Source organism: Rhinichthys klamathensis, unplaced genomic scaffold (assembly GCF_029890125.1).
Source record: "Rhinichthys klamathensis goyatoka isolate OS25496 unplaced genomic scaffold, OSU_Roscu_1.1 h1tg000023l_1, whole genome shotgun sequence".
In the NCBI taxonomy this organism is placed as follows: Eukaryota; Metazoa; Chordata; class Actinopteri; order Cypriniformes; family Leuciscidae; genus Rhinichthys; species Rhinichthys klamathensis.
The window spans coordinates 107,342-135,039 of NW_026606574.1; the positions used below are offsets into that span (position 1 = coordinate 107,342).

The following is a 27,698-nucleotide window of genomic DNA, read 5'->3' on the forward strand; positions in this document are numbered from 1 at the left end:
TTGCATTTAGTTTATTTATTATTTTGGCTAATAATGGCTTAATAATGCTATCAATGAGACTGTGCACAGAAAATGGTTACTTTTTTTATGAAAATCATTATATCCATTAGCCTGACGTCATCATACTCAGATTCTAGTCAGAATGTGAGTCTGATACTGCTCCATTGGGCTGTGATTATGGGACGTGTTTCAACCAGGAAAAAAAATGCCTCTCCACTCAATTCGCCTTTGGCTAAGCCACACCCTAGAATTTAGATTGACCAATCACCGCGCTCCCACAGAGGTCCGACACTTTTTCACTTTTTCTCCATTGACTTTAACACAGGCGTCTCATATTTTTGGTCTCGGCAGGCTATTACCGTCATAGTTTTATCAAAAATATGGTTAAACGTTGTGCCTGGGGCATTTGTAACACAGATACACGTTTCCCAGAGAGGTTGGAGGGAGGTGTCCGTTTTTTTCCCTTCCCAAACCGAAGTCAAATCCTGACAAGTGTCGTCTAGCACACGTTGCTAATAAATACAACTTTATACTCGCGTAGTCCGTTTGCTTTGTAATAACGATTATAGAAGTGAATAGAGACCTACCCAGCTTTGCATGAACAGTGTTGCTCCTTGATATTGTTAGTCCCAGCCTCCGTCTCGATTAGTAGGATATGCGGTGGTTCATTTTTTGACTGTGACCGGTATGCTTTTGCCTCTTTTTGGATGCCTTGTTGTTTCTTGCGTTTCACCTGTGTGTCGTGAATATAGCCTTCGAACGTATATTGCAGCCCCTTTTGCCTACTTCTATCGGACACTTTATTTGCTGCTTTATAAAAGTTTGATAAAATTTCAGCAGGAAGAGCTGTCACAGCATAAGCCATGTTGATACCAGAGCCCAGATTAAGTTTGTTTGTCGGACGTAGCAACAGTAACTAAGGGGGGCGGGGCTTAGCCAAAGGGGAATTGGATAGGCCGAATCCCGTAGGAAGGACAGCAAAAACATCTTTCCGTTCGACAAATGCCTTGATCGCGGTTCTCTGTTCCTCTTTTAAAATGAATGCGCTGTGTAGATCTTCTATAACAGACGCGATGGCTGAATCATAATAAATTCTATTCTATTACAAATTTTGTTGTAAACGAATTCAACCCAAGCGCTCTTTGACGTGGATGATTACGTTACGGTTGATCATCTGTCCATCATCGTATAAAGCCCGCCCTGACAATTTGATTGGTCCGAACAGCTTTGGTTCGGGCATACTTCACAACGGATCAAGTCCAGACCGAACTTCCCACCCTCAACTGTTGTGGGCGGAGCTAAGTTCGGCTGGCATCCAGGCTATATGTCCATGGAATGTCCACATGAAATGTGGAAACTGTGAAAGCAAAAACCGAAAACAAACAATTTTTACAAGAACAAAAACGAAAACAAAATCAAGTTTAAACGCTCTGAACAGAAACGCTTATTTGAAAATATCATTACCCGGTTAATAACGTTATTTTATCGTTCTGTTTAAGATTTTAATTTGGCACTAAACCAATCATGCATTCAAATATGGCCTATGCAAATGTGACGTTGACCCATCCAACATGAGTGAAATGTCTGCGCTCAGCTGTCAATTCATCCAATGTAAGTCTCAAGACAATGTGATGGCATTAGTTTTTCAAAAAACTTGTATTTTCAATGATTAAACACCTTGTTGTCAAAGTTAGTACTGTGGTTTTATGTATGGTCATACACTTGCGTGTGTTGTTATATCATTCATATTTTTCCAAAATCAAGCTCAAATTAAGTTATGAGGTTTTTTTTACCAGCGAATGTCGGAGATTTGAGTTTTGCCCGTCATTAGAACGGTCGCATCTGACGCAGTAAGTGCTTCGCATTAAGTTTTTATCAACTTACATGTGACAAAGATTATTGTAGCTATGCGGTTGCTCAGTTTTTACTGTCGTTTAGATTTGGCAAAAAGCTTGCGTTACAAAAGACACACACTGTATTGGCTATGACTATACCAGACTAAGACACTCTTCTCCGCTCCTTAAATACATAAAACATTAGCCTTTACACACATCGTGTTTTGAATAAAGAAAACGCTGTACTTATTCAAAGAACCAGATTTGTATTTACCCTTGAGCTGCAAACAAGCAGAGATGGTGTCAAAAATGAGTGCAGGACTTCATTCACGATTGAGGCGGGTGGAGCTACTGTATCAGGCGTTGCTGATTTTGAGGATCCCCTCAAGTTATAAGGTTTAGTCACTAGCTCTTTGTATAAAGTTCTGGTATAAAGTATAGGCAAAAAATAAAAATAAATCTTTTTTTTTTTCAATATTAACTAGTATTTTTTTTTTCTAATCAAACTGTTTTCGGATGGATAATGTTACAGAAGGAACGCATGAACAGAAACATTAAAACAAAATTAATTTGTAAGCCCTGCCCATGTGTGTGCACAGTAGGAAAATAATTTTGTCTTGGGAATGACCCCATAAAACGTGTGTGTGTGTGTCTGTGTGTGTGTGTGTGTGCGTGTGTGTGTGCGCATGTATACATATGCATATAAGTGGAAGCAGGGCACCAGGATGGGGCACTGTGTAAGAATGTTTTCAAGGGCAAATGGTGCCCAAGGATCAGGTGAACAGATTGTCTATGTGTGCTAGGGACATACTGCATTTTAAACAGTTCATCCGAAAGGGAAATGTGTCACCTCAAAGTCTCCACTCAGTATAAAAGCCTTTTCATGTGTTCCTCCCATACGCTTTTCATTTTTGGTGGTAAACATTCCGAGTTTGCCCACAAACAATCACACATGATCTTCCCTGCAGTCTGTTTACGCAGCGACTGAGTTCACAGTTTGAAGCAACACATGGTTTGAAAAAATGTAATTTGCAGTGTTGTTTCTTCCAAAGGAGGCGGTGGGAAATATCGATCGCTTTAAATGCACAGGCCCAGTTTTGTGCCTGAGTACATGCGGAGGTCATGAGAGGCCTGCGCGTTACACGTCCCCATAGGCTTCGGGTTCTCCTCCTCTTCTCATTCTTTCTTTCTTTCCTCCAATCATCCATTCACAGCCCACAGTGGCATTAACACTCCCTAATCTCCCTGATTCCTGTGTGCTTTTCAGCCCACAGTCCCATTAGACTCCTCGGCCTGATTTCCCCGATGCATCTACAAGCCCTGCTAAGTAAACAGGGTGGATTTGGGAGGCCGTCTAAGCAGGTGTTAACTCTTGTTCTGCTCTGACTCCGCGTTGGCATGTGAACAATACCGGAGCCGCGGAGCCCGTGGACGCACACCAAAGGCCTTTCAGCGCCAGGGGATCTCCCTCCGGTCAGCCTCTCTGTGGGCCGGGGAGGGGGCGGCGGTCTTTGGGGGTATTGTGTGGCCTCCTAAAGCACCGCACTCCATTCTGGAGTGGCCGGCGACATCATAAAGAGGGGCGGGATTAGGCGCGGCTGGCCCTTGCCCCAGAGTCTCTTGGGATTATGCCTTTATGGCAGAGGGCAGCAACAGATCAGCGCCAAAAGAGGCTAGAATCCCTGAGCCGACCACACAGGGCTTTGAGGGCCGAAATGAGCGGCAGAGAAAATCCCCACAGCCCTTGTGTGTCGCTTTTTGTCTTTATCTCAGTCTTAGGCTGAGCGGGGATTGTTGTGGTCTGGGTTGAGAACTCATACTCTGCTGCTCCCCTGATGGACGTGTTAAGCCCTATAGCTGCTGTCTCTACAATCTCTGAGGATGAGAACATAACTTTTCAGCTCTCCTACCCAGAGATTATATCTCTGCCAATATATATTTTTCTGCGTGGTGTTCAGTTGATCACAATTCCAGCCGGTTTGGGGGTAGGGATGGTAGTCATAAAGAAATTGTTGATCTTGATTCTAATGCACGATCGCTTCTGTATTGCATTGCCACTGCAACTTCCTGTGCAGCGCAGTGAATGGAAATTGTGTGAAAATTAAACAAAATTACATCTCGAGAAGGTGTTACAGGACAAGACAGGGCAATATTGATACGATTCATCTTATCAATCACTCATCAAGATATTTAAAGCTTCTGGAACTCATTACAAAAATGTGTATAATATTCTAAAATGTTATGTTTACTATAATTAATAATATGTATAATATTTTATGTTATAACTATTTGTGATCGTCCCGTGGAGTCCATTTCATTGACAAATAATGAGATCATTTTAATAATAAACACTTTTCAAATAATTCTTGCAAAAGGTGTTAACACAGACTTTGTAATGTCTTTTTAGTCATAAATCCAATACAATATTGGTCTTAACTGTGTATTAAACAGCAATACAAAACAAAAATGTGGTGACATTTTATTCATTTAAAAAAATTCTACTGACAAATGTTGCGCCCAGAGATTTGTTTCTCTTTCAGAAGATGCGTAATAGCGCCCCCTACCTTATAACATAGATTGCCGGAAAATTCTGTCAATGGTGGGGAAAAGAGTTAACTGTCATTTTATGAAAAACAGTATGCAATGAAAGAGAATGGTGACAGGCTGTGAGTTCATAACATTCTGCCTAATATCGTCTTATGTTCCACATAAGGTTATACAGGTTTGAAACAACATAAGGGTGAATGGATAATGACAAATCTTTTATTTTTGCGTGAACTATCCCTTTAAGGATCACAGATGTTTGAGTTTTGTGGCATGATCACTCCATTTTCAGTGTGGAGAGACAGATTTCTTGTTTCTGGAAATTCAGAATTTTGGATTACAGAACTTTTTTGTTGTACCCTTAAGAATTCTATGAAACCAAGTTGTTGAATACGAATGTCAAAGCCATGATTTCTGAACGACATTTGTAGCAGAGTTGTCCCTTATGTGTATGATCTTGTCTATGCCTGCATTATTCATCAAACTCTTGGTTCATGGGTTTGATTACCAGGGAATACTCTTACACTTATTAAATGTTTACCTTAAATGCAATCACTTTGGATAAAAGTATCTGCCAAATGTAAATTTCAAAAAAGCTAGAAAAAAATCCTGTTTTTCATATCATGTGTCCCTAAAAGTCTGAGAGAAACACCTAATGAGAAGTTCTAAAAAAAAATATATAAGACAGATTCTCTAGACCACTATGATTGACCGTACATGGACAAACAGATTTGTAGTGCTGAGACTGATGAAGGATATAGTTTGATATTTCCCAAAAGCAACAAAAAAGCAATATAAAAGTCTGAGAAACATTTGCTTGAAGGGAGAGTTTGGCTGCAGCTCAGCTGTTCAATAATTCAGCCTGTTCTTTCGAACTGCTATAGGTCCAGGTACTGTATATTGAGCATTTGAAAAGATTTTCTTATTAACTCTGCTATTTAGACCAGTGTGTAATTTTTTCAATGTAAAAATAGTTTGTATGTAATATACACTGCCCGGCCAGAAGAAAAGGTCTCTGTTTGGATTTAAATAGGCAAATGCTTTTATTTTATTAGTCTATCATTGGATCATTATTGCAGTGATTATAATGTTTCTAGCATGTTATTCATTTGGCAACAGTTCTTCTAACCCTAATTTATGGAGTGTGTAGCTTTTCATTTCTTAAACAACCATGTAGGAAGACAAATTCCAGGATGACAATGTCAAGATTCATTAGGCTCAAATTGTGAAAGAATGGTTGGGAGGGAGCATGAGTCCAAACCATACATTCATTGAAAGTTTCTGGGATGTGCTGGAGGAGACTTTACAGAGTGCTTGACTCTTGCACTGTCATGACCAAAAAATTGATGCATCATTTGATAACATGGAAACAACATCACAACATTTATTCCCAGAAATGTTTTGGTGCTTTTATGTGAATCGTTCCTGGGTAAGTGTTGAGATATCTGTGTTTGTCTCCCATAGCTGGCGTGTAATGACAGTGAGGTGTATGAGGAGGCCAGTCACAGTGTGTCTCTGCTGGCTCAGCTGTATGGAGGAGAGGGTGTGGAGCGCCTGCAGTCGGAGGAGATGCTCAGCCTGGCACACGCACTGCAGATGCACACTGAGCCCAGACAGCAGAAATTACTGCTCCGCGTGCTGAAACGATTGGTGAGTCCGTGCAAAAACTGATCTGAGACCAGCTGAGCTGCACTCTTGAATGCAATGTGAATGATTCATAACGTGTTGCAGTAAAAGCGTATGGTGAATATGGGCAAATATGTGTATTTTAAGTAGCTAAATATATACACATACATATGTATCTGGTTTTTATTTTCTGATTTGATTTTACTTATTATGCTCTTTTTGATTTCACTTTTCCTTTAGTGTGTAATATAGCTGTTTGTGCATGTAAACAATCTGCAGAGTTACAAAGGGGCCCAGGGGCGTATTGGCCATCTGGAGCACCCAGAGTTTTCCATATATAAAGAATAAATGATAGTAAATTTGTGTAGCCTATCCTTCCTTCAGAACGCTCTAAGCGGGAGACCTGTCACAACACAGCGGGGAAGGATAAACAATAAATCATGTAGAAATTCTAGTAGACCCCCTGAACAAAATGATTTACCTGTAAATGAGCATGGTAGGGGCTAGAGATGCGCGGATGGGCTATTATTTCATCCGCAACCGCATCACAAAACTCATCATCCGTCCGCCATCCATCCGCACCAACGTTTTTGACCAATTTTCAAAACCGCACCCGCCCGCCATCCGCTGATACAAGGCGCTGCTGATGACAGCCGCGAGACTAGAAACCGCCCGCCACCCGCCCGAATTTAATTAAAATATTTTTTTCCGTCACGTCATCCGAGTCCGCGGCTATAACCGCCAACCACGCATCTCTAGTAGGGGCCCTTTTAGTAGCTAAATGTAAACACTAAGCAGAGGAATAAGAAAGAAAGACTACAAAATAAATTAAAGTTCAAACGAATTTTCTGATTGTATTTATTAATATTATTTATTTATTTAATACACCATGTCGTCTCTAAAGAGTAGTAAGAATAGTAATAAAGAGTACCAGGAGATCACATATGAAGGAAATTGAGTTTTGAGCTCAATTTTCTGTAAGACTGGAGGAGAAACAAGCAGGGAGGTTTTTTTATTATTTTATTTATTTATTTTAAATTCTGGTGCTGTCAGAGTCAGTGTGTCGGCTCAATATGTGATGTGTCTGTGTGTGGCAGGTCGAACCCTCTCTTTAATATTGTATGTTTGTGTGGTGGGAGGGCATGAACTGTGCTCGCTGTGCAGTGTGGCCTTCTGGGTCGTTGAGAGATTGGTTACAACCATACAGAATGAGGCACCCAGACCCTCATGACTGTTGATGTCTTCTTTCTTTCTTTCTTTCTTTCTTTCTTTCTTTCTTTCTGTTTCTACATGTGAATATATTAGCCGATCATTACTGAGGTCATTTAAATATTGAAGTCTTAAATGTACAGTAGCACATGTTTAAATCTGCTCTCTCTCTTTCTTGATCCTCTCATCTGCATATATTTGTTGATTAGGGGACTGTCCAATATCAGCAAGGACAAATTATAAATCATCAGTCTGGATGAAAATAACACAGCAGGGATGTTTACATTCATCACACTATCATCGGCTGTGTGAAAGTCAGCGTGTCATTGATCATTCTTATTTATGATGGGCGAGACCATGAGGATGACTGATTTTTCAATCAGGATTAATCCCAGGATCCCTTTCGTTATCCATGTTTTCAACAGTTTGCCTCGATTAACTATAAACATTTATTTTATAATTTGCAAGGCAGAGAAGATTTGCATAATCATGCCAAGATGTGATTATTTCATTTGCACTGTGCAGTCGGTCAACATTTAATAAAAATTGACTCTATTTACTAAGTGTTCCTGATTTTATCATGAATGGAAAAATGCTCCCCGTGGAAACTCTCAACCAGTTGCTTCACCTCTGAAATTTCCGTTACTATGCACACTTAATTGTCAGCACCTCTCGTCCAATTTCCTGTCATGTTGAGCAATTATTCTTGAGCTTTTTGATCCCCATTATCCACAACAATATTCAAAGGCCCAATGATTTCATGATTTACTGGATGATAATTTTTTTTTTTTTTTTTTTTTTTTTACTAAAATATTTTTTAACTTGAAAAAATGTATTTTCATTATGGAAAAAATGCCCATTGAGTTTTAAGATTTTATTTATTTACATGACTTTTCCTTGTTTAGAAATCACACTTTTAAAATCAGGATACCTAATTTTTTCCTAGGTCATGGGAACATGGTTCTTCAAAGAAAAAGAAAGTCTTGAGGTCCCCCTTGAAAGTTTAATGAGGCCTATAGTTGAGAACCGCTGATATAAAAACCAATCAATTCCCAATGGATAAAATAAAACTAGTGTTATGGTCACCCTCCAAGATCCAGGAAAGGTCCTCCTTTCTTATTGCGGGAGAGTCAAGTCACCTTTATTTATATAGCGCTTTATAAGTGTCCCCAACTAAACAAGCCAAAAGCCAAAGGCGACGGTGGCAAGTAATTGGAGTCTGTTGTGTGTGCATGCGTGTGTGTGTGTGTGTGGTTTGGAAAACATTTTGTAAAACTTGTGGATTTGTTATTGGGTGCTAATATATGGGTATCCTCTGCTCATGGGAATGTGTGTTTGATTATAGTATGCGCCCCTTGCCCAGCCTGTGGTTGAGTCATCAGTGTTCTGATGACTTCATCTGCGCTGAAACACTGCAGATATTTGGATAGGAGCTGTTGGCTTTGGCAGACTCCAGAGAGAAGAGAGTGACCTCATCCAAACAAATCACTCACACACTGCCCAGCCACAAACTCAGACTGACACTTCAGGGACACTCAGGCACTAAAAAATAAACTCAGATTGCTATGAGCTCCTGTGGATAAAATTGCTCTCCTTTTTTCTTTTCTTTTTTGCTGAAATTGCCCCACTGTCCAATTAAGGAAAAGTTAATTAAGCCAATCAGGGTTCCTACAGTCATGGACAACCTTGGAAATTCAGGGAATTTAATTAATTTCAAAATTATCTGTAAAGAATGACTTCATCAATCGACTTTGATTGGTTCCAGTTAGTTCTTAGAAATCATACTGGAAAATATTAATAATAGTAATATTAATAACAGTAATAAACATTGCTGCAGGTAGCAATTATCGAGGCCAAACACGACATTGGCAAAATGGGAAGCTAAGCAAGCATGGCAGGTAGGATCAGACCAAGTGCAAAAAATAATACTTAAAGCTAGTGATGCACCTGAATGGAGATTCTGGCCAGAAACCAAAAATTCAGGATGTACTTATTTTTGGATGTATTGGTGGGTGGCGTTGGAACCTTTAAGGACCGATGCTGACGCAGGAGAGAGATAATTGGCAAGTGTCTCTTAAATCCTGGGCATCTCTCCATTCCTGTGTTCATTTAGTCCCACAATCGATGAATAGTTTGATAGTGAGGGACTCAAGACAAGGGCAGAAACAGGCTTGGTCCAGGATCTCGACACCTCAGTGTGGATATCCGGAAAGATAGTTAGATCCCGACATGGAGGTTTTGACTTTCTCGGCAGGAAGCACACATCTAGTTTGCTCTAGCAATGTGTTTCCTGCTTTTCGCTTGACCATTCAATATTTAGCCGTGTCTATTAATGGGTACAGCTGCAGTAATATCTTCAGCTAGTCAGCTGGAGATCCTTTTCATCTAAACTGGTTATCTCTTAAGCCTAGTAGTGAATGTTTTATGAGCTGAAGCATGACCAAAACAATGTTCTTGTGCAGAATGCATGCAGTTTTTGTTGTTTTTACTGCTACAAGGCCAATAGTTACATAGTGTACTTTTAATGAAGTTTACGCATCAACAGAAAACGCTGCATCACTTATAGGCATTTGTTGACGATTTTAGGAAAATGGTTGAAAACCCATAGATACAAATTATAGTTCCGATGACATTCCATCTGTGTGGTGTCTTAAGTGATAACACAAGTTGGTTGTTTCCTGAATATTTTAGTGTAGCCTGGCAAAGCTTACAAACAGCATTTTGTTTTATCTAATTCATTACTCCCTGACTTATTTTAAAACCAAAGTGCACTGGTTGGCACTGGTAGCTGGAGGCGCCCTTATATTTTCCGCCATGCTCACTCCCGCTTACTACTGAGACATTGGCTGTATGAATGTATTTGACGGGCAACCGTTAGCTTTGTAGAAAGCGAGTCAGGAACTGAGGAGATCGTTTGACACACAGAGGGATTTGATGAAATGTTAACGTCATGATTTTAAAAAAAGTATGGTAACACTTTACTTGAAGGGGAGTGCATAAGACTGACATGACACCTTCATAATCATGACTTGACACACGTCATGAATATGAAGGAGGTTTTATGCATGTTTATGACAACTGTCATTAAGTGTCATTCGCTCAATTATGACATTTTAATGCAAATATGACATTGTTTGAGATGTCTTTATGACAACTTGACATAAACCAATACATAATCTGTCAGTGTCTTTGTCATGACAACTTGACATTACTAAGACAACACAACCTGTCATAAATATGACATAGCAGATTAGTTATCAAACGTAAGAAACCACTTAGCTTAGGTTAACATTACATTAAACTGTCATGTGGTTGGTTTTGTCATTGGCTGTCATGAGGCCATTATAACATTGAAACGACAAATTCAATTTGTACCACTGTAGTTGAGGTCAAGAAAAATATTCATAACACAGTTATAATGGCCTCATGAAAGCCAATGTCAAAACCAACCACATGACAGTTTAATGTAATGTCAACCCATAAAGCTAAGTGGTTTCTTAAGTTTGATAATTAATCTTCTATGTCATGTTTATGACATATTTATGACAATTTATGTTGTCAAGTTGTCATTACCAAAGACACTGACAGGTTATGATGTATTGGTTTATGTCAAGACATCTGAAACAATGTCATATTTGCATTAAAAATGTTAATTGAGCGAATGACACTTAATGACAGTTGTCATAAACATGCATAAAACCTCCTTCATATTCATGACATGTGTCATTTCATGATTATGAAGGTGTCATGTCAGTCTTATGCACACCCCTTCAAGTAAAGTGTTACCAAAAGTATCGATACTAGAGGTTGGAATATCGCGATAGTTAGCTGTATCGATATTTTTGCACACCCTAATATATGTATGTATTTTTTTTTATGACAAAATTCAAAATGGTCGATGGCCAGAATGGCGGACAGTGTTTAATGATTAATGCGGCGCCAGGCTTGTGTTTTTTGCTAGTTTTAGCCCGACGCAGTTATCATTTTCACGTTGTTTAAATAGCAAATGCATTTGCGCATATTTGTGCGCCCATGGGTGTGCTGGTCTGAAAACAACGTGTGGTCAGGCGCATTGTTGCCGCGTTGCTATTTTGAGGCAACTGAAAAAGACCAACTGAAACCTGTTTTTGAAACCGCATTTAGTAACATGCGCCTATAGGCCGGACACTCTGCTTTGTACACACACAGTGTGTGCAGCAGCATACAAACATGCCAAATATTAAAAATAAAAGGATTACAATGTAAAAGATTATTAAGGCTCGTACACACCGGGACGAATATCGGCGCGCGTTTTTCAATGCGTTTTTTGTGTTCACACCCAAGCGATTTTCGCTGACGTTGAGCCGAGTGAACATGCAAATTCATTCCCTGACATTAGATGGCGCCCATTTGCTCTGCAATACCACTCCATAACATTCTCTTTTATCAAGATTTTTGTAGTCGCTGTCGCGTTTGTCATATAGTTCTTTATGTTCCGACACCAACGAGACCAGCAGCTCTACATTCATCTTGCCTTGCATCTTCCTCGTCTTATTTCTTCCCGGCAGTGTAGACGCTACTTGGCGTATATCTTCTTCGCCGTTACGTATGTGTGCTCAGCAAGACCGTTTTGTGTTTGAGCGCCCCCAAGTTGTGTTTTACTGTAACTTCAGAAGCTCCAGACACGTGAGCAAAAGCGCCAATTTTATTGGTCGGATAGTTTTTGACGTGGCGCGTCAAACTAAAAAAACGAACCCGAGGCGTTTTTTAAACAATGACGCTTTTACGCGTGGCGTTTTTCGTGTCGGTGTGCACACTCACATTGGCGCCCTTTGTTTAGTCACGAGGCGTTAAACGTCGGCGAATATCGCGCGCGAAATTCGTCCCGGTGTGAACAGGCCTTTGTTGTGTACATAAAGATCTGGTGGAATCCGGCTTGTCCTGTGGATGGTCTGCTTGTGTGCTTTAACCTCGCGTACGAGCAGATCCGTTTCCTCGCTAGAGAAGTGTTCATTCTTTCCGCTTGCAAATTCCGCCATGTAAATAGCGAATCCGTCATGGCGCAAGCGCAACTGGCTTTTAAAGGGAATGGGAGATGAGACTCTGATTGGTTTATTGCACGTTACGCCCAAAACACACCCATTACTCATTAACAGAATAGGGACAACCCTTTTAGACCAAGCGTCAAGCACGACGACCATTTTCCCCATCGTTAAACTAGCAAAAGTGGATTCGGACACGCCCTCAGTGCAAATTCAGTTCTGTGAATATTTTCGCAAGTTATTTTAAAATGGTCGGACTAATCAACTTGAATTAACTTTTTTTTTTTCTTTTTTTTTTTTTTCAGAAAATTCTAAATTGCAGACAAAAATTAATTAAGAAAAATAATACAGAAAAATAAAACTAATGGATACAGTAGGTGCTTATTCACCTTTGTTGTTTATCTCCTAATAATAAATGTGTTGAACAAGTTTAAACAAATGTTATGGAAATTAATGTCAAAATCTGTGGAAAACCTGATATCAGAAATATTGCAGAAATATGTTTGTCTGTCATGTTGGTATCCCTTCATTGATTGCATCAGTTTTTCCCCTCCTGATAAGAACTGAATATGATACTCTGAAGGCAAAAAAATCTCGAACTGCTCTGAGCTTCAGACGTGGAATACTATCTAGACGGAGAGAGAAATATTTTCAGTTAAGGTTATGTTACTAGTCTCTGGAATGACGGTGTCAGAAAGACCAGTACAGCATCTCGCTCTCACACAATTACACAGTTTTAAAGGAAGATGAACTCCATGCTTTCATTACATCTGCTTCCAGTACAATTGGGTTTGTAGACATTAAAGGGGTCGTGAACTGGATTATTTTATTATTTTATATAGTTTCCTTGGTGGCCCTATAATGTTAGTATGATTTTTACATAAATTGTCAAAACCTGATTTTAGCCTCTGATTTGAACACGCTCTGTTTGAAGGGGTGTGGCTGCTCAGTGTAAACAGTGTAAACGCCCACTGCTGGGATTGGCTGCTGTGAGATTTCAGTGTAAACGCCCACTGTTGTGATTGGCTGCTGTGAGATTTCAGTGTAAACGCCCACTGTTGTGATTCGCTGCTGTGAGACTTCAGTGTAAACGCCCACTGCTGTGATTTGCTGACATGTTTGCATATGAAATAGCCAGCATTACATGTGGAAATCTCTCGAATTCTTTTACAAAGTTGTTACTATTAATGCTATCGAGATTAACGAATCGTGAAAAGTATTGATTAAAGCATTATATTTAGATTAATTCCATCACATGAAAGGTTGCAGTGATGAGCATTGAACAGATGACAGACAGTCTTTTGATCGCTTGAATGAAGTGATCACATCATCAATTTCTGCACTCTCACAAATGCTTTCACCAAATAACAATGCCAACACAATGTAAATACAGTAAGAGCTTCATTGTGCAGTGTTGTAACAGCGTCATTATTTCATAACAAGTGTTGGCAAGTGTCCAGATAAACTCGCGTTGTGTGAATGACAGCTTGGGCGATTGGAAATGGAGCGTTCTTTGATCGCTTTCTGTATATAATTTAATCACAGTTTAAATAAGATTAATTTCATCCTACTAAGAGAAACGATGTGAAGTTGATCGTTTAGTCACTCACTAGCTTGATTTACTGATGCATAAACAATATTGAATGATTTTGAGAGAAAGATTATATGTCTGAACTTGATTACACATCAGAAATCACTGATCACAGATCAGGCATTAGAATGAACATGGTTACATGTTTGTGGCGTTTCTGGCAGATCCATATCGTAAAAGTCTGTTTGCAAAGCCTGCATCGAAATCGCAACTGATTCACCAAATAATCCACAGTGAAATGCACCGAATACAAACAAATAATGCACTGCTGAGACATTCACATTGTTGTAAAAAACAAACAAACAAAAAAAAAACCTTTTTCTCCTAGCATTAGGATCGTTTGGAAGGTAATGGTATTGATCCTGTGTTGATCTTTTCTCGTTCTCATGTCACTATTCACTAATGCGCTAGTGGGCGGTGCCAAAGACGCGGTGATGTAGACGTAAGCGTTGATATTCTTCTGCAAAGGCGATCTTTCGCTGCCCTGTGACGTCACAAGTCTCCACTTTTGAGATCCTGTCGTCTTCTGGCCTCAATAAAAGCAGTTTTTGGAATAACAAGGAAGTTTCTGTTTTGAAACTTGCAGGGTATTTTTATAGTACAGCGAACTCTTAACTGTTAAAAGATCAAGGAAAATGTTAATTCTCAGTTCATGACCACTTTAACAAAGATCTTATATATTATTGTGATTTTTATATTAGAGCAGTGGCCCAGGACTGATATCTCATCAACACATTTCTTTCACACATTCAAGTATAAATCTACTGAGGTCACACACCTCGAATGAGAAGTGTGTATTATTCAGGGAAATAAAATATATCTGGCTAATATAAAGTCAGTGTACACTAGTACTGTTCAAACGTTTGGGTTTGGTCAGATTGGTTTAACGTTTTTGAAAAAAAGTATCTTAAAATGGCTACATCTAATCACCAAGGCTACATCTATTTTTATCAAAATGTTGAAAGAATTGTGAAATATAATTACAATTTAAAATAACTCTTTTCTATTTTAATATATTTTAAAATGTTATTTATTTCTGAATTTTCAGCATCATTACTGCAGTCTTCAGTGTCACATGATCCTTCGGAAATCATTCTAATATGCTGATTTGGTGCTCAAGAAACATTTCTCATTATTTCTAGTGATTAAAACAGTTGCGCTGCTTAATATTTTTGTGGAATCCATAATACTTTTTTCAGGATTCTTTAATAAATAGAATCAAATTGTTTTTTGTTTTTTGTTGAACAGCAGTGTACTACTAAATTGTTTACTTTTACTTTGTTTTTTTACTTTTTGATAACATTTGAGTATGTCTATAGAGCACTTTTTGTGCAGGGTTTCAATTGGAGTTTCGCCAAATGGTGAACATTTTCCCCATGCATACTTTGTAACTGGCTCAAGTTGGTCATGCGAATTTGCCGCATTGACCAACAGAAATCTTGTTGATTTGAAAGCAACTTTCTTGTGAGCTGTGCTTCATACATCACTACACAATTGACAATAGACTATTTTTGCCCACGCAATAAAGCTGAAATTTCACTAATTTGGCCGCACCTTAAGTCTTACAGGTTAGCAACAATTCCTTTAATATTCTACCTCCCTTGATTACAACCACAATGAACTGCAGAAAATCATTGTCTTTAGCGTAATGGCCTAATTTAGAAAGCCGTTTCCCACTTCATAATTTAAACTACATTGGTTTGTGAAATAGACTGTCGTCTCCCAGAACATAGTCTACACATCACTTTTTGTTCTGAACAAACTAAAGTGCTCTACCAATCTGTCACACCTATCTACTTTTTCCCATCTTTCTCTCGCTTTCTCTTTTTGTGTAATCACCAAACACTTTTTTTTATTTCCTATTTCATCACTGTAATGTGTGCAGTGTAATTTTCACAGTGTAATATGTGCTTCAGTGTTTCATATGCTTGTGTGGAAGCACACCCTCTCTTTCTCTCTCTCTCTCTCTCTCTCTCGATCATCCACCCCCGTTTTTGCCCCCCTAGGATCTTCTCCCTCCATCAAGAGCTATTATAGGCCTCATTAGTGTCATCGAGCCAGATCACAACCACTTCTGTTGTTTTAACACTGTCTCTCCTTTCATCTGTCTGTCTCTTACTGTCTCCACCTGTCTCTGTGTCTCTCATCCAGGATTTAGAGGGAGATGTAGATGATGACTTTCTTTAGTTTTGGTGTGGTAGAGAGGACTGTGTGTTTGTAAGCACTTAAACCTATATATATAGTGTGCCATTTGTGTTTAACAAAGCATGCGATTGACTGGTGCTTCTTTATTGATCATAGAATACACTCAGTAAAGGTGCTGTCTGCTTCATTCTCACTATTAGCAGAACATATGGCTATAGATGTGATTTTTGGTCATTTTTGAATGATCGAATACTCAACAAATTAATTAATTGCTGATTTTGTGGACTTTGGGATGGCGGTTGATAGAAAAAGTTCCTTCCAAGCTAATTTTGGCTTACAAATGTGTACAAATGTGTCAGATTGTCATCTTTGACTATGCATTGCATTCTTCATGTGCTGTCACCTCTCACCATCTGTATCGCATTAATAAGGGGGGGGAAAAATAGCTCAAAGTGTAAAATTTTAAGCATCTCAACATGCATTCTGTTGCAGTCCATTCAGTTGTGATTCGTCTAGCTGATTTTTAGCACAAAAACCGGGTCTACCCTAAACTAATAGTCACTGTATACAGTATCTCTATAGTTTCTATACCAACATTAATAAATCAGACTGCAAGGAACAGCACAAACACCATCATTAATCACAAGATCAAAAATTGTTGAAATAGTCACACAATAATTGTCATGTGTTGCCATGATCGATCATTTGATGGCACCTCAGAGTACTTTCTCTGTCCATCTCTGTTTGTGTGTGTGTTTTTTATGCACTAAAGCATGTCTGTTGTTTTTGTGTTTTAAATTGTCCTCTTTGATTTATGACTTGCTGTCCCTGTCCTAATTACACACAAGCTCTGTCACTGCAGTGCTAATGGAATGAAATGACCTGGTCACATTACTGCCCTCATCTGCTGTCTGCCTTCCAAGACTTCTGGAGATAAATCACCCCGTCGGGCGTTTCTTACACACACACATATACACTCTCTTGGCATCCCTCTGATGTGTTGCTGTATGCATGTAATTTTATTGTCATGTCTGATTCTACCTAATGATTCAGTCTCTAGAGAATACTGCTCTGCTCTGATCCACATTGAGCATGAGTAATTAGCTTCCTTCTCACAGGCAAATGACACTGTTTGTTCCTTCATAACCTCCTGCTTTTTTGATATAGCTGCTTTATTTGTGAATCTGTAGAAGTTTGACTCTTTTTGTTTAAACTTTCCCTGACTTCCTATATTACAGCCAATTAGTTGCATTAAGCACAAAGTTCTGATTGGTGGTAATTGGTAAGGCAAGCATCATTACTACTGTAGCGCTTATGATACTGCTATGAGTAATAACTCAATTGTTGAGAAGAGATTTTTTTTTTTCTCTGGAGGACAATAAGAGCCATATCTATGGACCAGATACCTGCTGCATTTTAAATAAGTTTCTCACCTCTGCTGTAACCTAGGGGTTAGGTCGCATGCTCCATCATATTGGACCATGGTTCTCCTGTGGTCAGCAAGCTTTCAAATCTGCATCATTTGCAGATTCTGTTTCTTGTCCTCTGCCCACTATCCTGTCAATATTAGGTGGCAAAAAGCCCAAAAACATGATTCTCATCATTATGATTTTCGTCTCCCCTGCTGTGACGAGCCCTGGACCACAAGGACACGAGTGTGGCTGCTGTTCTACATTCTCAATCAGTTCACCGAGTTGTTGGTGAGAACGAAAGGGGCGAACGAGGAGACAGCTAGAGACAGAGAAGGGACGGACGTAGGGAGACATTCCCTGAGATACACATCACACAATGCTCTCAGGGTAGCAGAATGTGGCAGTGTGTATCGAGTGCATGAATAATGCAGAGGAAGGAGCAGGACAGTGGTGCTAGCAGACGCTCGCTCACACACAAACACATGCACACACTTTTGCACGGCAAGCTCCCACTCCTGGGACTCAGAGGCGTGCTCATTAGCTCTGCTGTGGCCACCCCTGCAGACTGGAGCCCCTCACAGCGTGACAGTAGCAACAATGGCCTCGTTGCTCAGCCCAGCTGCAGCATGAAAGAGTATTGACCCAGGTACGGTGCCTCGGGCCACCGGCCTCCGCTCACAAACACAGATTTGCACTCTCCTCCATGGGCAAAACTTGTTTTCGAAAGATGAACCGTTAGGGCTGGATACCACGCTGCTGGTCACAGCCGAAGGTGTGAGCTGAATTGTCGATGAGGTTGGGAACAGGAAGAAGGAGTGACTTTGCTGTGATTGACAATTTTCCTGTGCAGTTATTGGTGATCATCTTTCCTGCAGTGCTTCATTTGTTACTTGTGGGGATGTTATCCCCTTCATATTTATGTTAAAACTGCCCTACCCCACAGGCAGATCTTTCAAGGTTTCCTGGAGGTGAAGGGCGTCTAAGTTTCATCACCTAACCACCGGGGTGCCTCAGGGTTCAGTGTTGGGCCCCCTCCTCTTCTCGAAATACACTGCTTCGCTTGGCACACTTGGTTTCTACCATCACTTGTGCCTGTAAAATGTTAGGACAGTCAGACCTGTCTGAATATACTTTGCAGCTCCGGGTCCAGGTGTTTGTCATCTCAAAACTGGAATCCTCCAACGACATGTAAGCTAGATTTCCTAATCAAACAATGGATAGCCAATGAAATAATCCCCATGATCATGGCAGTGTGTCTAGTCTTCGAGGGTCCATGTCACACTCCATTGGCTATCCACATAAAGCTGCCTGCATCAAATTCAAGACTGCAGTTTACAGCTGAACTTTGTGCTATTCTGGTATACATTGGATAAAATTTCCTACTAAATCAATGTAATACTGATGGAACTAGCAGATCTTACTCCACTATAATATTAATGTTACTAGCCCTAACAACAATTGTACTGTTGTTCCTCTCTGACCTTGTCCTAGTTTGACTTTGTAGGGTTCAGCATTGTCAATGTCATGTTCCATTTCCACCACCACCACAGGAAAGTCAAAACTGTATTCTTTCTCCATCTCTCCCCCGCTCTCTCCATCCATTTTTATCTGTCCTCTATCCCATCTGTGCTATCTGCTCTGCATGGTGTCTGCAGTAAAAACAATGCTCTCCAGCTCTCTGTTATCAGCATAGATCTGCATTATCTCACACAATTATCAGCTCCAGAAACAGCACACGCATTGTGATTTGAGTGTTGGTACGCTGCGTGCTGCACAGTTGCATAAAAAGTTTTTAATGCCTAAGGTTACACTCCAGCTCAGGTGTGTGAGCTGAGTCTGAGGTGGTGTTAGTCTGTACAGTAGATACAGTACAAATAGCTTTTTATTTTTTATTAATAGCCAGGACCTGTAGACCTCATCTTAAGTTGGGTGAAAGCCTCTGATTGGACAGGTTATCACATCAAGAGCAATGTCAAATTCAGTATAATATCATGAAACCACCGTATATCCAGGATGTTTCCCTGGCTTCTGCCCGATACTCTGGGATAGGCTGCTGCATCCCTGCAACCCTACATAGGTTGCTTTGGAGAATAGAAGAATGGACTATGAAACCTAACATGTAGTCTACCCTAGTCAGACCTTTGTCTAACAACATAAGCTGTGGTCTTAAGTGCAGTTTGTTCCAGCCAAGTCCAACTCACAATGCGACCAACCACAGGTTGATTTGTTTTTATATCTTGTTTATGAATAGGTTTATCTGAAGTCAATTATATTCAAACAATGGTGTGGCAATATCAGGGAAAAAAACACTGGGTAATCATTCAATACTGTGGTATATAGAAGTACACTGAACAGTAGCTGTACCGTAGTACTACCACAATACTTTTTTTGTAAGGGAATAATGAACCTGCACTTTACAAGCTGGAGGAACTAGTGTCTGTCTCTGTCTAAAATGCCTGTCTCTTTACTAATAAGTACATTATTTCACACATATAACTTGAACACCATACACAGTTATGCATATATTTCCTAATACTTAGCACACTGTAAACCCTAACGCTCAAAATACTTAATTGGTTTGAGTAGGAAAAACTTAAATTAAACTAATTAGTTCAGTCAAATGAACTTTTATGAGTATTTAGCACTTTCTTTTTCTTTCAAGTTCACAGAATGGATATATTTTAAGTAAACTGAACTGTTTCATTGTTTTGAGTTTTATGAAATGATTTATTTTAATTTAGACGAACTTAAGTTTAACTGAAACGGCTGGGATGTATATTTCCCAGCATGCTTTGCCGATGGCACTCGGAAGGGAGAGTAAATGCTAAAATTAAGTGTAATACAATGTTTTTTTGTGCAAGATTAATGTTAAGCGGGTGATTTAGTAATGATTAATGTTTCGTTATGCTAATTTAGAAGAATTTCTGTTAATGTTGGTTTTAGGATAGTTACCATCATGGTGACAAGTGGTGCATGAGCTTGATTTGAGAGCAAATAAAACCTTTATATTGCTGCAAGTGTTACTGTATAGCATACTATTGTTAAGATGTTAACAAAATAGTATGTTAGCAAACTAGCTTGTTAAAGCTAGCTAAGTTTATACTAATAAAAGTGTTCACATTGAGATTACATGAAATTTTAAGTTAAATGTATGAATTAGTGTACTCAAACATTTCAAGTTAAGAACAATTCAAATGTACAAATACAAAATAAAAATATGTCAGTTCTGCTTACTTAAACTTTGAATTTCTTAACTTAAAAAATTTGAGGCAACTGATTGCCTTAAATCTTTTGAGTTGTGCCAACTTATTCGGGTTTACAGTGCATATCAAACAAAACTAAGCTTATCTGTCAGAGATTTTATGCTAATAACCTAATTCCACTAACTTTAGCAAATCCAAATATTTGTTCTTCCTCAGAAGTGTGCATAATATCAACCTGGTACATTAAACGCAACAAAGTGCTTTGAAGTTTTGTGTACACTGTGCATCAGGCGGTCAGTGAAGGGAATGTGGGTGGTGTGTGGATGTGCCATCTGAGGCTGAGACTACCTAATGTGTTAAATGTGGTAGAAGAGGCTAATCTGTCGTACTAAAAACTCTACAAACTGTCTTCTTTACAAAATTCTCTCTTTGAATTTGTCAAATCGAAATTGGATTGACCTAGATCCGGTAACATTATTATATGAAAGGCTCTAACACACTAGTTCCGTTAAGAGGTCCAAGGCTCCAAATAAATGACACATTCTACACGTATCCTTTCAAACATCACTCTTTCCTTCCGCTTCCCGCACCATACAGCAAGACAGGTCGACACTCTGCTGTCTTCGGAAACATTCAGTAGGATGAAAGAGTGATGAACCGAAGCCGGTTTGACGTAAACCCGTGCGAGCATGGATTATTCAATCGGACAAACTTGTGAGTGATGGTTGGATGTTTTATGAATCCGACTGCTTTCACCACCTATGCAAAAAAGCTTTATATTTATGCAAATGATGCAAATTAATTTACATTGTTCTCTTTTTTTCGGAATGACAGAGAGCACTTATTCACACGCGAGTGGGCAAGTGACAAAGGGTTTCAATTAAAGCAAGAAAAACCAAGCTCACTCATCCATCTCTCACCCCAGCCATCAACAAAGGCCTTTTAATTAGTATTCATTAATTGCAGTGCTGTAAAATCTATGCATGCTCATTTTTATCAAGCCATCAAAGACCTCACTAATTGCCTCTATAATATCAGAAATAGATCCAGCACATGATGAAGGGATTTTCAAAGAACAGTACAAAGGCTAAAGAGGAAGAGGGCTCCATTTCATGCCCGGGCCACTCAAAACATTGGGTCAGAATAGGAACAGTATATGTTCTGAGTAACCAGAGTGCTGTGTTTAAAAAGAAGAGTCAGTGCCTGCTGTATATGAGTCAGCAAAGACCACTGCAGATCAACATATTCTGAGGATGGGTAATTGTTAGAGTTTTAATGAGAAAGTTGATGAATAAGAGTTAACTTAGGACCAAAATATCTCAAGAAATTTAAGGCTATAATCGGAATCAGAGGTTTGTGTCTTTTAGTCTATTTGCTTACAGGTAAAATTGACAGAATTTGCATATACACGTTTAAAATTTAGTCTTTGCCTTTTGGGAAAACAAACCAAAAACTGTCCAGTCAAATGCTAATTGCAAAGTATAGTAAATCATGACTGTTATGTAACTGAAATTATTATTAATGGCTATTAAATAAATGGACAAGCCCCTTGGTATGTCCCTCCCAACCTGTTTCAATTGTTAGATGTTAACTCAAGGCTGAAAATACGTTCTTCAAGCGGGGTCTGTAGACTGCTGATCAACTGCCATTTTCTACAAGGTTTCTATAGGATATTTAATAAACATGCTGGTTAACATAGGACCTAGGAGACTTCCAAAGTTTAATGTGGCTCCAAAGTACAACCTTCAGCCTTAGACATCAACAATACTAGAAATGTAATCTAGTTCATTAAATGTCTTGAAACAATCTTGTGACAGCAGACAGTTCACATTCATGTTCACACAAAATTGCTTTGTTCGATTTTTACTCTCATTTTGCGCTTGGTGAGTGTTCATTTTAGGCCCTGTATATATGTGTGATTATGTGAAGTATAATTACCTTTAGAATGGTGTGGTCCGGGGGGAGGAGTCAAGACTATAAAATGGCTCCAGAAACACAGTACAGGGTGGTAGTAGTGGGAAGCGCTGTTTGTAGTATGTGGTTTGAGCTTGGTGTATACGCAGATCAGATCTTTAGCTGATCTCGTGTATTGTAATTATATTACAGTTTTTGTTTTGTTCATTTTATTTTTTATTGCACATTTATTGTGGGACTTTCACCGTGTGGCACCGATAAATCATTCTTAAAACTTACCCAGTGGTTTCCCTCGTCTCTTCTGGGTTCCATTCACAGGTGCAATCTTAACAGAAAGGTTTGGAAAAACTAGTTCAAGGTGGTTTGAACTCTTTGTTCTGAACCACTCCATGAGCAACTGCATCTCTGTCTTAGCTCGTACTTTGCCAAGCAATTTTGGAACTTGTTTTGGTGTTTGTTCTCAACTCATGTTCTGCTAAATAACTACATGTAAGTGTAATGGAAAAAGCTAGAGGATATACACAAAAGAATCTTGATACGGACATTGTACTGTGGTAAAACATTGTTTTGTGGATACACACATTACCATTCTTACAGACATGTTTTTTTCTTTGAAGTACATTAAGTACCTTGTAAATAACATGAATGAATGAATGAATATGGTATTCATTCAATTCTGTGGTATATAGAAGTACACTGTATAGTAGCTGTACCATAGTACTACCACAATACTTTTTTTGTAAGGGAATAATGAACATGCACTTTACAAGCTGGAGGAAACAACATTTACCCCCTGTCTCACAACACAGCTATACATTCAGAATGCTCTTTTGGCAGATGATACCCGTCCTGCTTACACACGCAACATTCAAACCTGCCTCAAACTGTTTATATTCTCATAGTCACCAATATTTTTCCACTCAGGTCTGACGAGAGGTATTGTCTGAAGACAATGTGCATAAGTGTCTTAAAGCTCTTGTGTTCTTCTTGTGTGATTATGCAGCCGCTGATGAAAGTGTGTGTGTGTGTGTGTGCATGTGTGTGTGGGGCACGTGTTTGTGGGTTGTGGATTGATTGGGTTCATCTCCACATCCTCTCATCTTGTCCTCTTAACAGAATGGCGGGTCGTGCACTTGAGTGAGCGAGTGAAGGAACATTGGAGTCTCCCTTAAGACCCCATCTGAGAATCTGTTATACTAATATGCTAATAGGCATGTTAATTCAGTTGGTAATTACAAGGACTTGGGTGTACTGTTCCATGTCAGCCTTTGAAGTGGGGAAACTAGGAAACTGCTTGCATATTAAATGCGGAACAGAGCTTGTTTAGGTTCGGAGGAGGGAGTTGAAGAGAAAACGTTTGTTTTTCGTGATGTTTTCATATCAGTGTTAAAAATCTCTTTGTCAGAAGGCTCATCCTAACTTCAGGGTTGGTAGCGACTAGATCATTTTAGGGTGTGTTCACACCAGGACAGGGAAAAAAAATCTATCGGTTTACTCAGAGCAGAATCAATATTTTAATGTGTCTGTTCTGCGCTCATTCTGTAACATTACAGTTCCGAAAACAGTTTGATTAGAAAAAATAATTTTTTGCCTATACTTTATACCAGAAACTGAATAGAACTAAACTACTATACTAAATAGCTTTGTACTAAAGTTGAGGCTCGAGGGGATCCTCAAACTGTCTGCAAAGCCTGATACAGTAATGTCATACAGCCACCATATGTAGATAGCTCCACCCGCCTTAATCGTGAATGAAGTCCTGCACACATTTTGGACAGCATCTCTGCTTGTTTGCAGCTCAAGGGTAAATAAAGAACTGGTTCTTTGAATTCAATTCAATTCAAATTTATTTGTATAGCGCTTTTCACAATACATATTGTTTCAAAGCAGCTTTACAGAAAGTGCATTTCAGAAATGTACATAGAAAAATACAGTTAGTTAATCATCATGTATTAATTTAGGGCAAAACATATCGCCGGCGTTGAGTCGTCTCTTCACAGGCGTCGGGTCGTCTCATCGCAGGTGTTGGGGCATCTGAAGTCTCCGTGAGAGGCTGGATACAAACTGGAGCTGACGAACGTTATTTACCTCGGGACTAGCGTCCCGAGATAACAGCAGAAAAGCAGATGGGAAATAATTAGCGTAGCTGCTGTTCATAATATTAATGCATTTGATCTGATTCAACAGTGGTATAAAAGGTAAGCATTATGTGAATGCTTGGCTGAAGAGATGTGTCTTTAATCTAGTTTTGAACTGGGAGAGCGAGTCTGAGCAACGAACAGTATCAGGAAGGCTATTCCAGAGTTTAGGAGCTAAATGTGAGAACGCCCTCCCTCCTTTAGTGGACTTAGATATCCTAGGAATGACCAGAAGCCTCGAATTTAGGGATCTTAAAGAATGCGATGGATTGTAGGGCGATAGAAGATCCATTAAATACACAGGAGCTAAACCATTTAGGGCTTTAAAGGTCAGTAGTAAAGTTTGTAATTGATACGGAACTTAATAGGTAACCAGTGTAGAGATGATTAAATTGGTGTTATATGATCATATTTTCTTGACCTAGTAAGAACTCTAGCAGCTGCATTTTGCACTAACTGTAGCTTGTTTATTGAGGATGCAGGACAACCAGCTAATAAAGCATTACAGTAATCTAGTCTCGAGGTCATGAATGCATGAACTAACTTTTCTGCATCGGAAACAGATAGCATGTTACGTAATTTAGCAATGTTTCTAAGGTGGAAAAAGGCAGTTCTTGTAACATATGAAATATGATTTTCGAAAGACAAGTTGCGGTCTAGTATAACACCCAGGTCTTTTACTGTAGTGGATAAAGTAACAGGACATCCTTCTAAATTAAAGTTGTATTGTAAGAGATTTTGTGGGTAGTTTTTTGGACCAATAAGAAATACCTCAGTTTTATCTGGATTTAATAGCAGGAAATGACACGTCATCCAGCATTTTATATCTTTAAGACATTCTGTCAATTTAGACAAGTTAGTGTTTTCATCTGGTCGTGATGAAATATATAATAAATATATTAATAATAATAAAAATATATGAATAAGTGCAGCGTTTTCTTTATTCAAAACACACAGGAGCTAAGAGTTTCTCTAATCGTCTATGCCTGTGCATAACACTTCATCGTTTATACACAAGATTTTAGCCAAATGTATTAAACGACAGGAAAAAACTAAGCGTCCACATAGCTACAATAAACTTTGTAACCTGTAAGTTGATGAAAACGTGATGCTGAACTTGCTGCCTCACCGTTAAAGACTTGCAAAGCACAAATCATCCATTTGAGCTTGATTTTGGGAAAATTTGTATTATATAACTACACACGCAAGTGCCACGATACTAACTTTGTCAACCTGGTTTTTAATTTAAAAAAAAATTTATTCCTGAATTGTAGCAGTTCTACACTAACTTGCCATTTATGCTGGTTTCAAAACACACACAATGCTGGATATAATCTGCCATTCATTTTCATAATACTTTAACGGTTGTTGAGATATCCTCGGAAAAACCCCTGAGATCCTCAGCTAATGCCAGCGATTTACCTATGATGAGCACAGGCATTTCACTCATGTCGGATTTGCAGAGGCCTTACTATTTAAATTCATGATTGGTTGACTGCCAAATTAAAATATTAAACCGAACGATAAAATAACGTTATTAACCGGTTAGTGGTCATTTAAAATACGCGCTCTGTTCAGAACGCTAGATTTAGTTTTTTTTTGTTCCTGTTAAAATTCCGTTCGTTTTTGTTAGGAGCCGTGGTTTACACTGACTGCACGTTTGTATTGTTGCAGAGTTGAGCGGATGTTTTCAACTGTTTTTTTTTTTTTATAAGAGTTGAGCGGCAAGCTTGCAATGTTCACCTCACTTGTGTCGTTTTTAAGGTAGCAGGTTGTTCCAAGCATCTTGGAAAAGTTGCAACAGTTGTTCTATGGATTGCTTCTGTCTCTTCTTGCAATCCCACACTGACTCAGTGATGTCAGAATCAGAGCTCCATGGAGGCTACACCATCTGTTGTAGGACTTCACATGCATACACAGATCTCAATGGATTGTTACTCTTCTTGCTAAGGGAATGTGTGGAAATCTATAATTGATGTGTCCTACTGCTACACTGAAAGAGAACCATCTTAAGAATAAGTTTTTATTTGTTTGCAGTTAATGCTTTACTTAAAGGGCATATTGCAGGTTAGAGGACCCAACGAGTCAATGTATAGAAAAATAATGTAGGAACTAGATTTTCTTTAAAATATTCTTATAAATACGCTACATAAGCTTCTGGAGTCGTTTTTGTGAGAAAATTTTACTTCCGCGTCTGAAAATGGTTGTGGTGGGCGTGACGTAACGGGCGGGAGAGCGGTCGATTCAAACAACAGGAAAACAATGGATCGCAATGACATTTCGGACGCTGAGGAAATACTTACTTACAATTATGGACTACAGCCATACAATTATGAGCCTGCTATGCTGCCAAGAGAGTAGGGACAGGCCAGGATTAATGTCAGACAGAACGGTCAGAGACACATTGAGTTGTGGTGTGAGGAGAACCAGTGGAGAACAGGACAGGTGTCTTGGTGAGAGACATGCTTATAGATACACGTTCGCTAACGATATACACTGTGCTCACAATATTGTACAGATTATTACCATCGTATATCAGGCCAGCAGACATTAGTATGTTTAGGGTAGATGTATACTATTAAATGTATAACAACTATACTTGAGTATATTTCTATTGTAAGTTACTAAAAACATACTCAAGTACATTTTTAAAACATATTTTTCATCTGGGTTATAACATAAACAGAAAATTAAAGATTTGAATATTTAATCAACCTAGTAATTTTGTTTTTCAATTACAAGTTGCCTCTATTTAGGGCATGACTCCCTATATCACACTATTTGATGCCATTGGTACAGTATACGACGATCAATATTCTTGCTTCGGCATCCCATGTTAAACCCCATCATATCGCCGGGATGATAATCCTCCGATCTGAAGTGAACGCTACACACGATCTGAAGTGAAAGCTACACACGACCGCGTTTCTCGAAGCCGATGCGGAAGAGAAATCCCGTCTCTTCACCTGCACAAACCGCACCAGGCACGAAAGATATACAGCAGCACCGTTTTTCTTGTGTGGGAAACCTGTGGACTCGATGTCCTGACAGGCCGGAGTT

General features: G+C 39.1%; 1 protein-coding gene across 1 annotated transcript in view; it reads left to right on the forward strand.

The window, feature by feature from the left end:
* The window catches only part of LOC130077435 (serine/threonine-protein kinase ULK4-like), a 143,932-nt gene that overhangs the window by 102,464 nt on the left and 13,770 nt on the right, over nt 1–27,698 (forward strand). Inside the window, exon 13 of the mRNA XM_056242675.1 lies at nt 5,844–6,029. Within this exon, the coding sequence (XP_056098650.1) occupies nt 5,844–6,029 (186 nt within the window). The remainder of the gene's footprint in view (nt 1–5,843; nt 6,030–27,698) is intronic.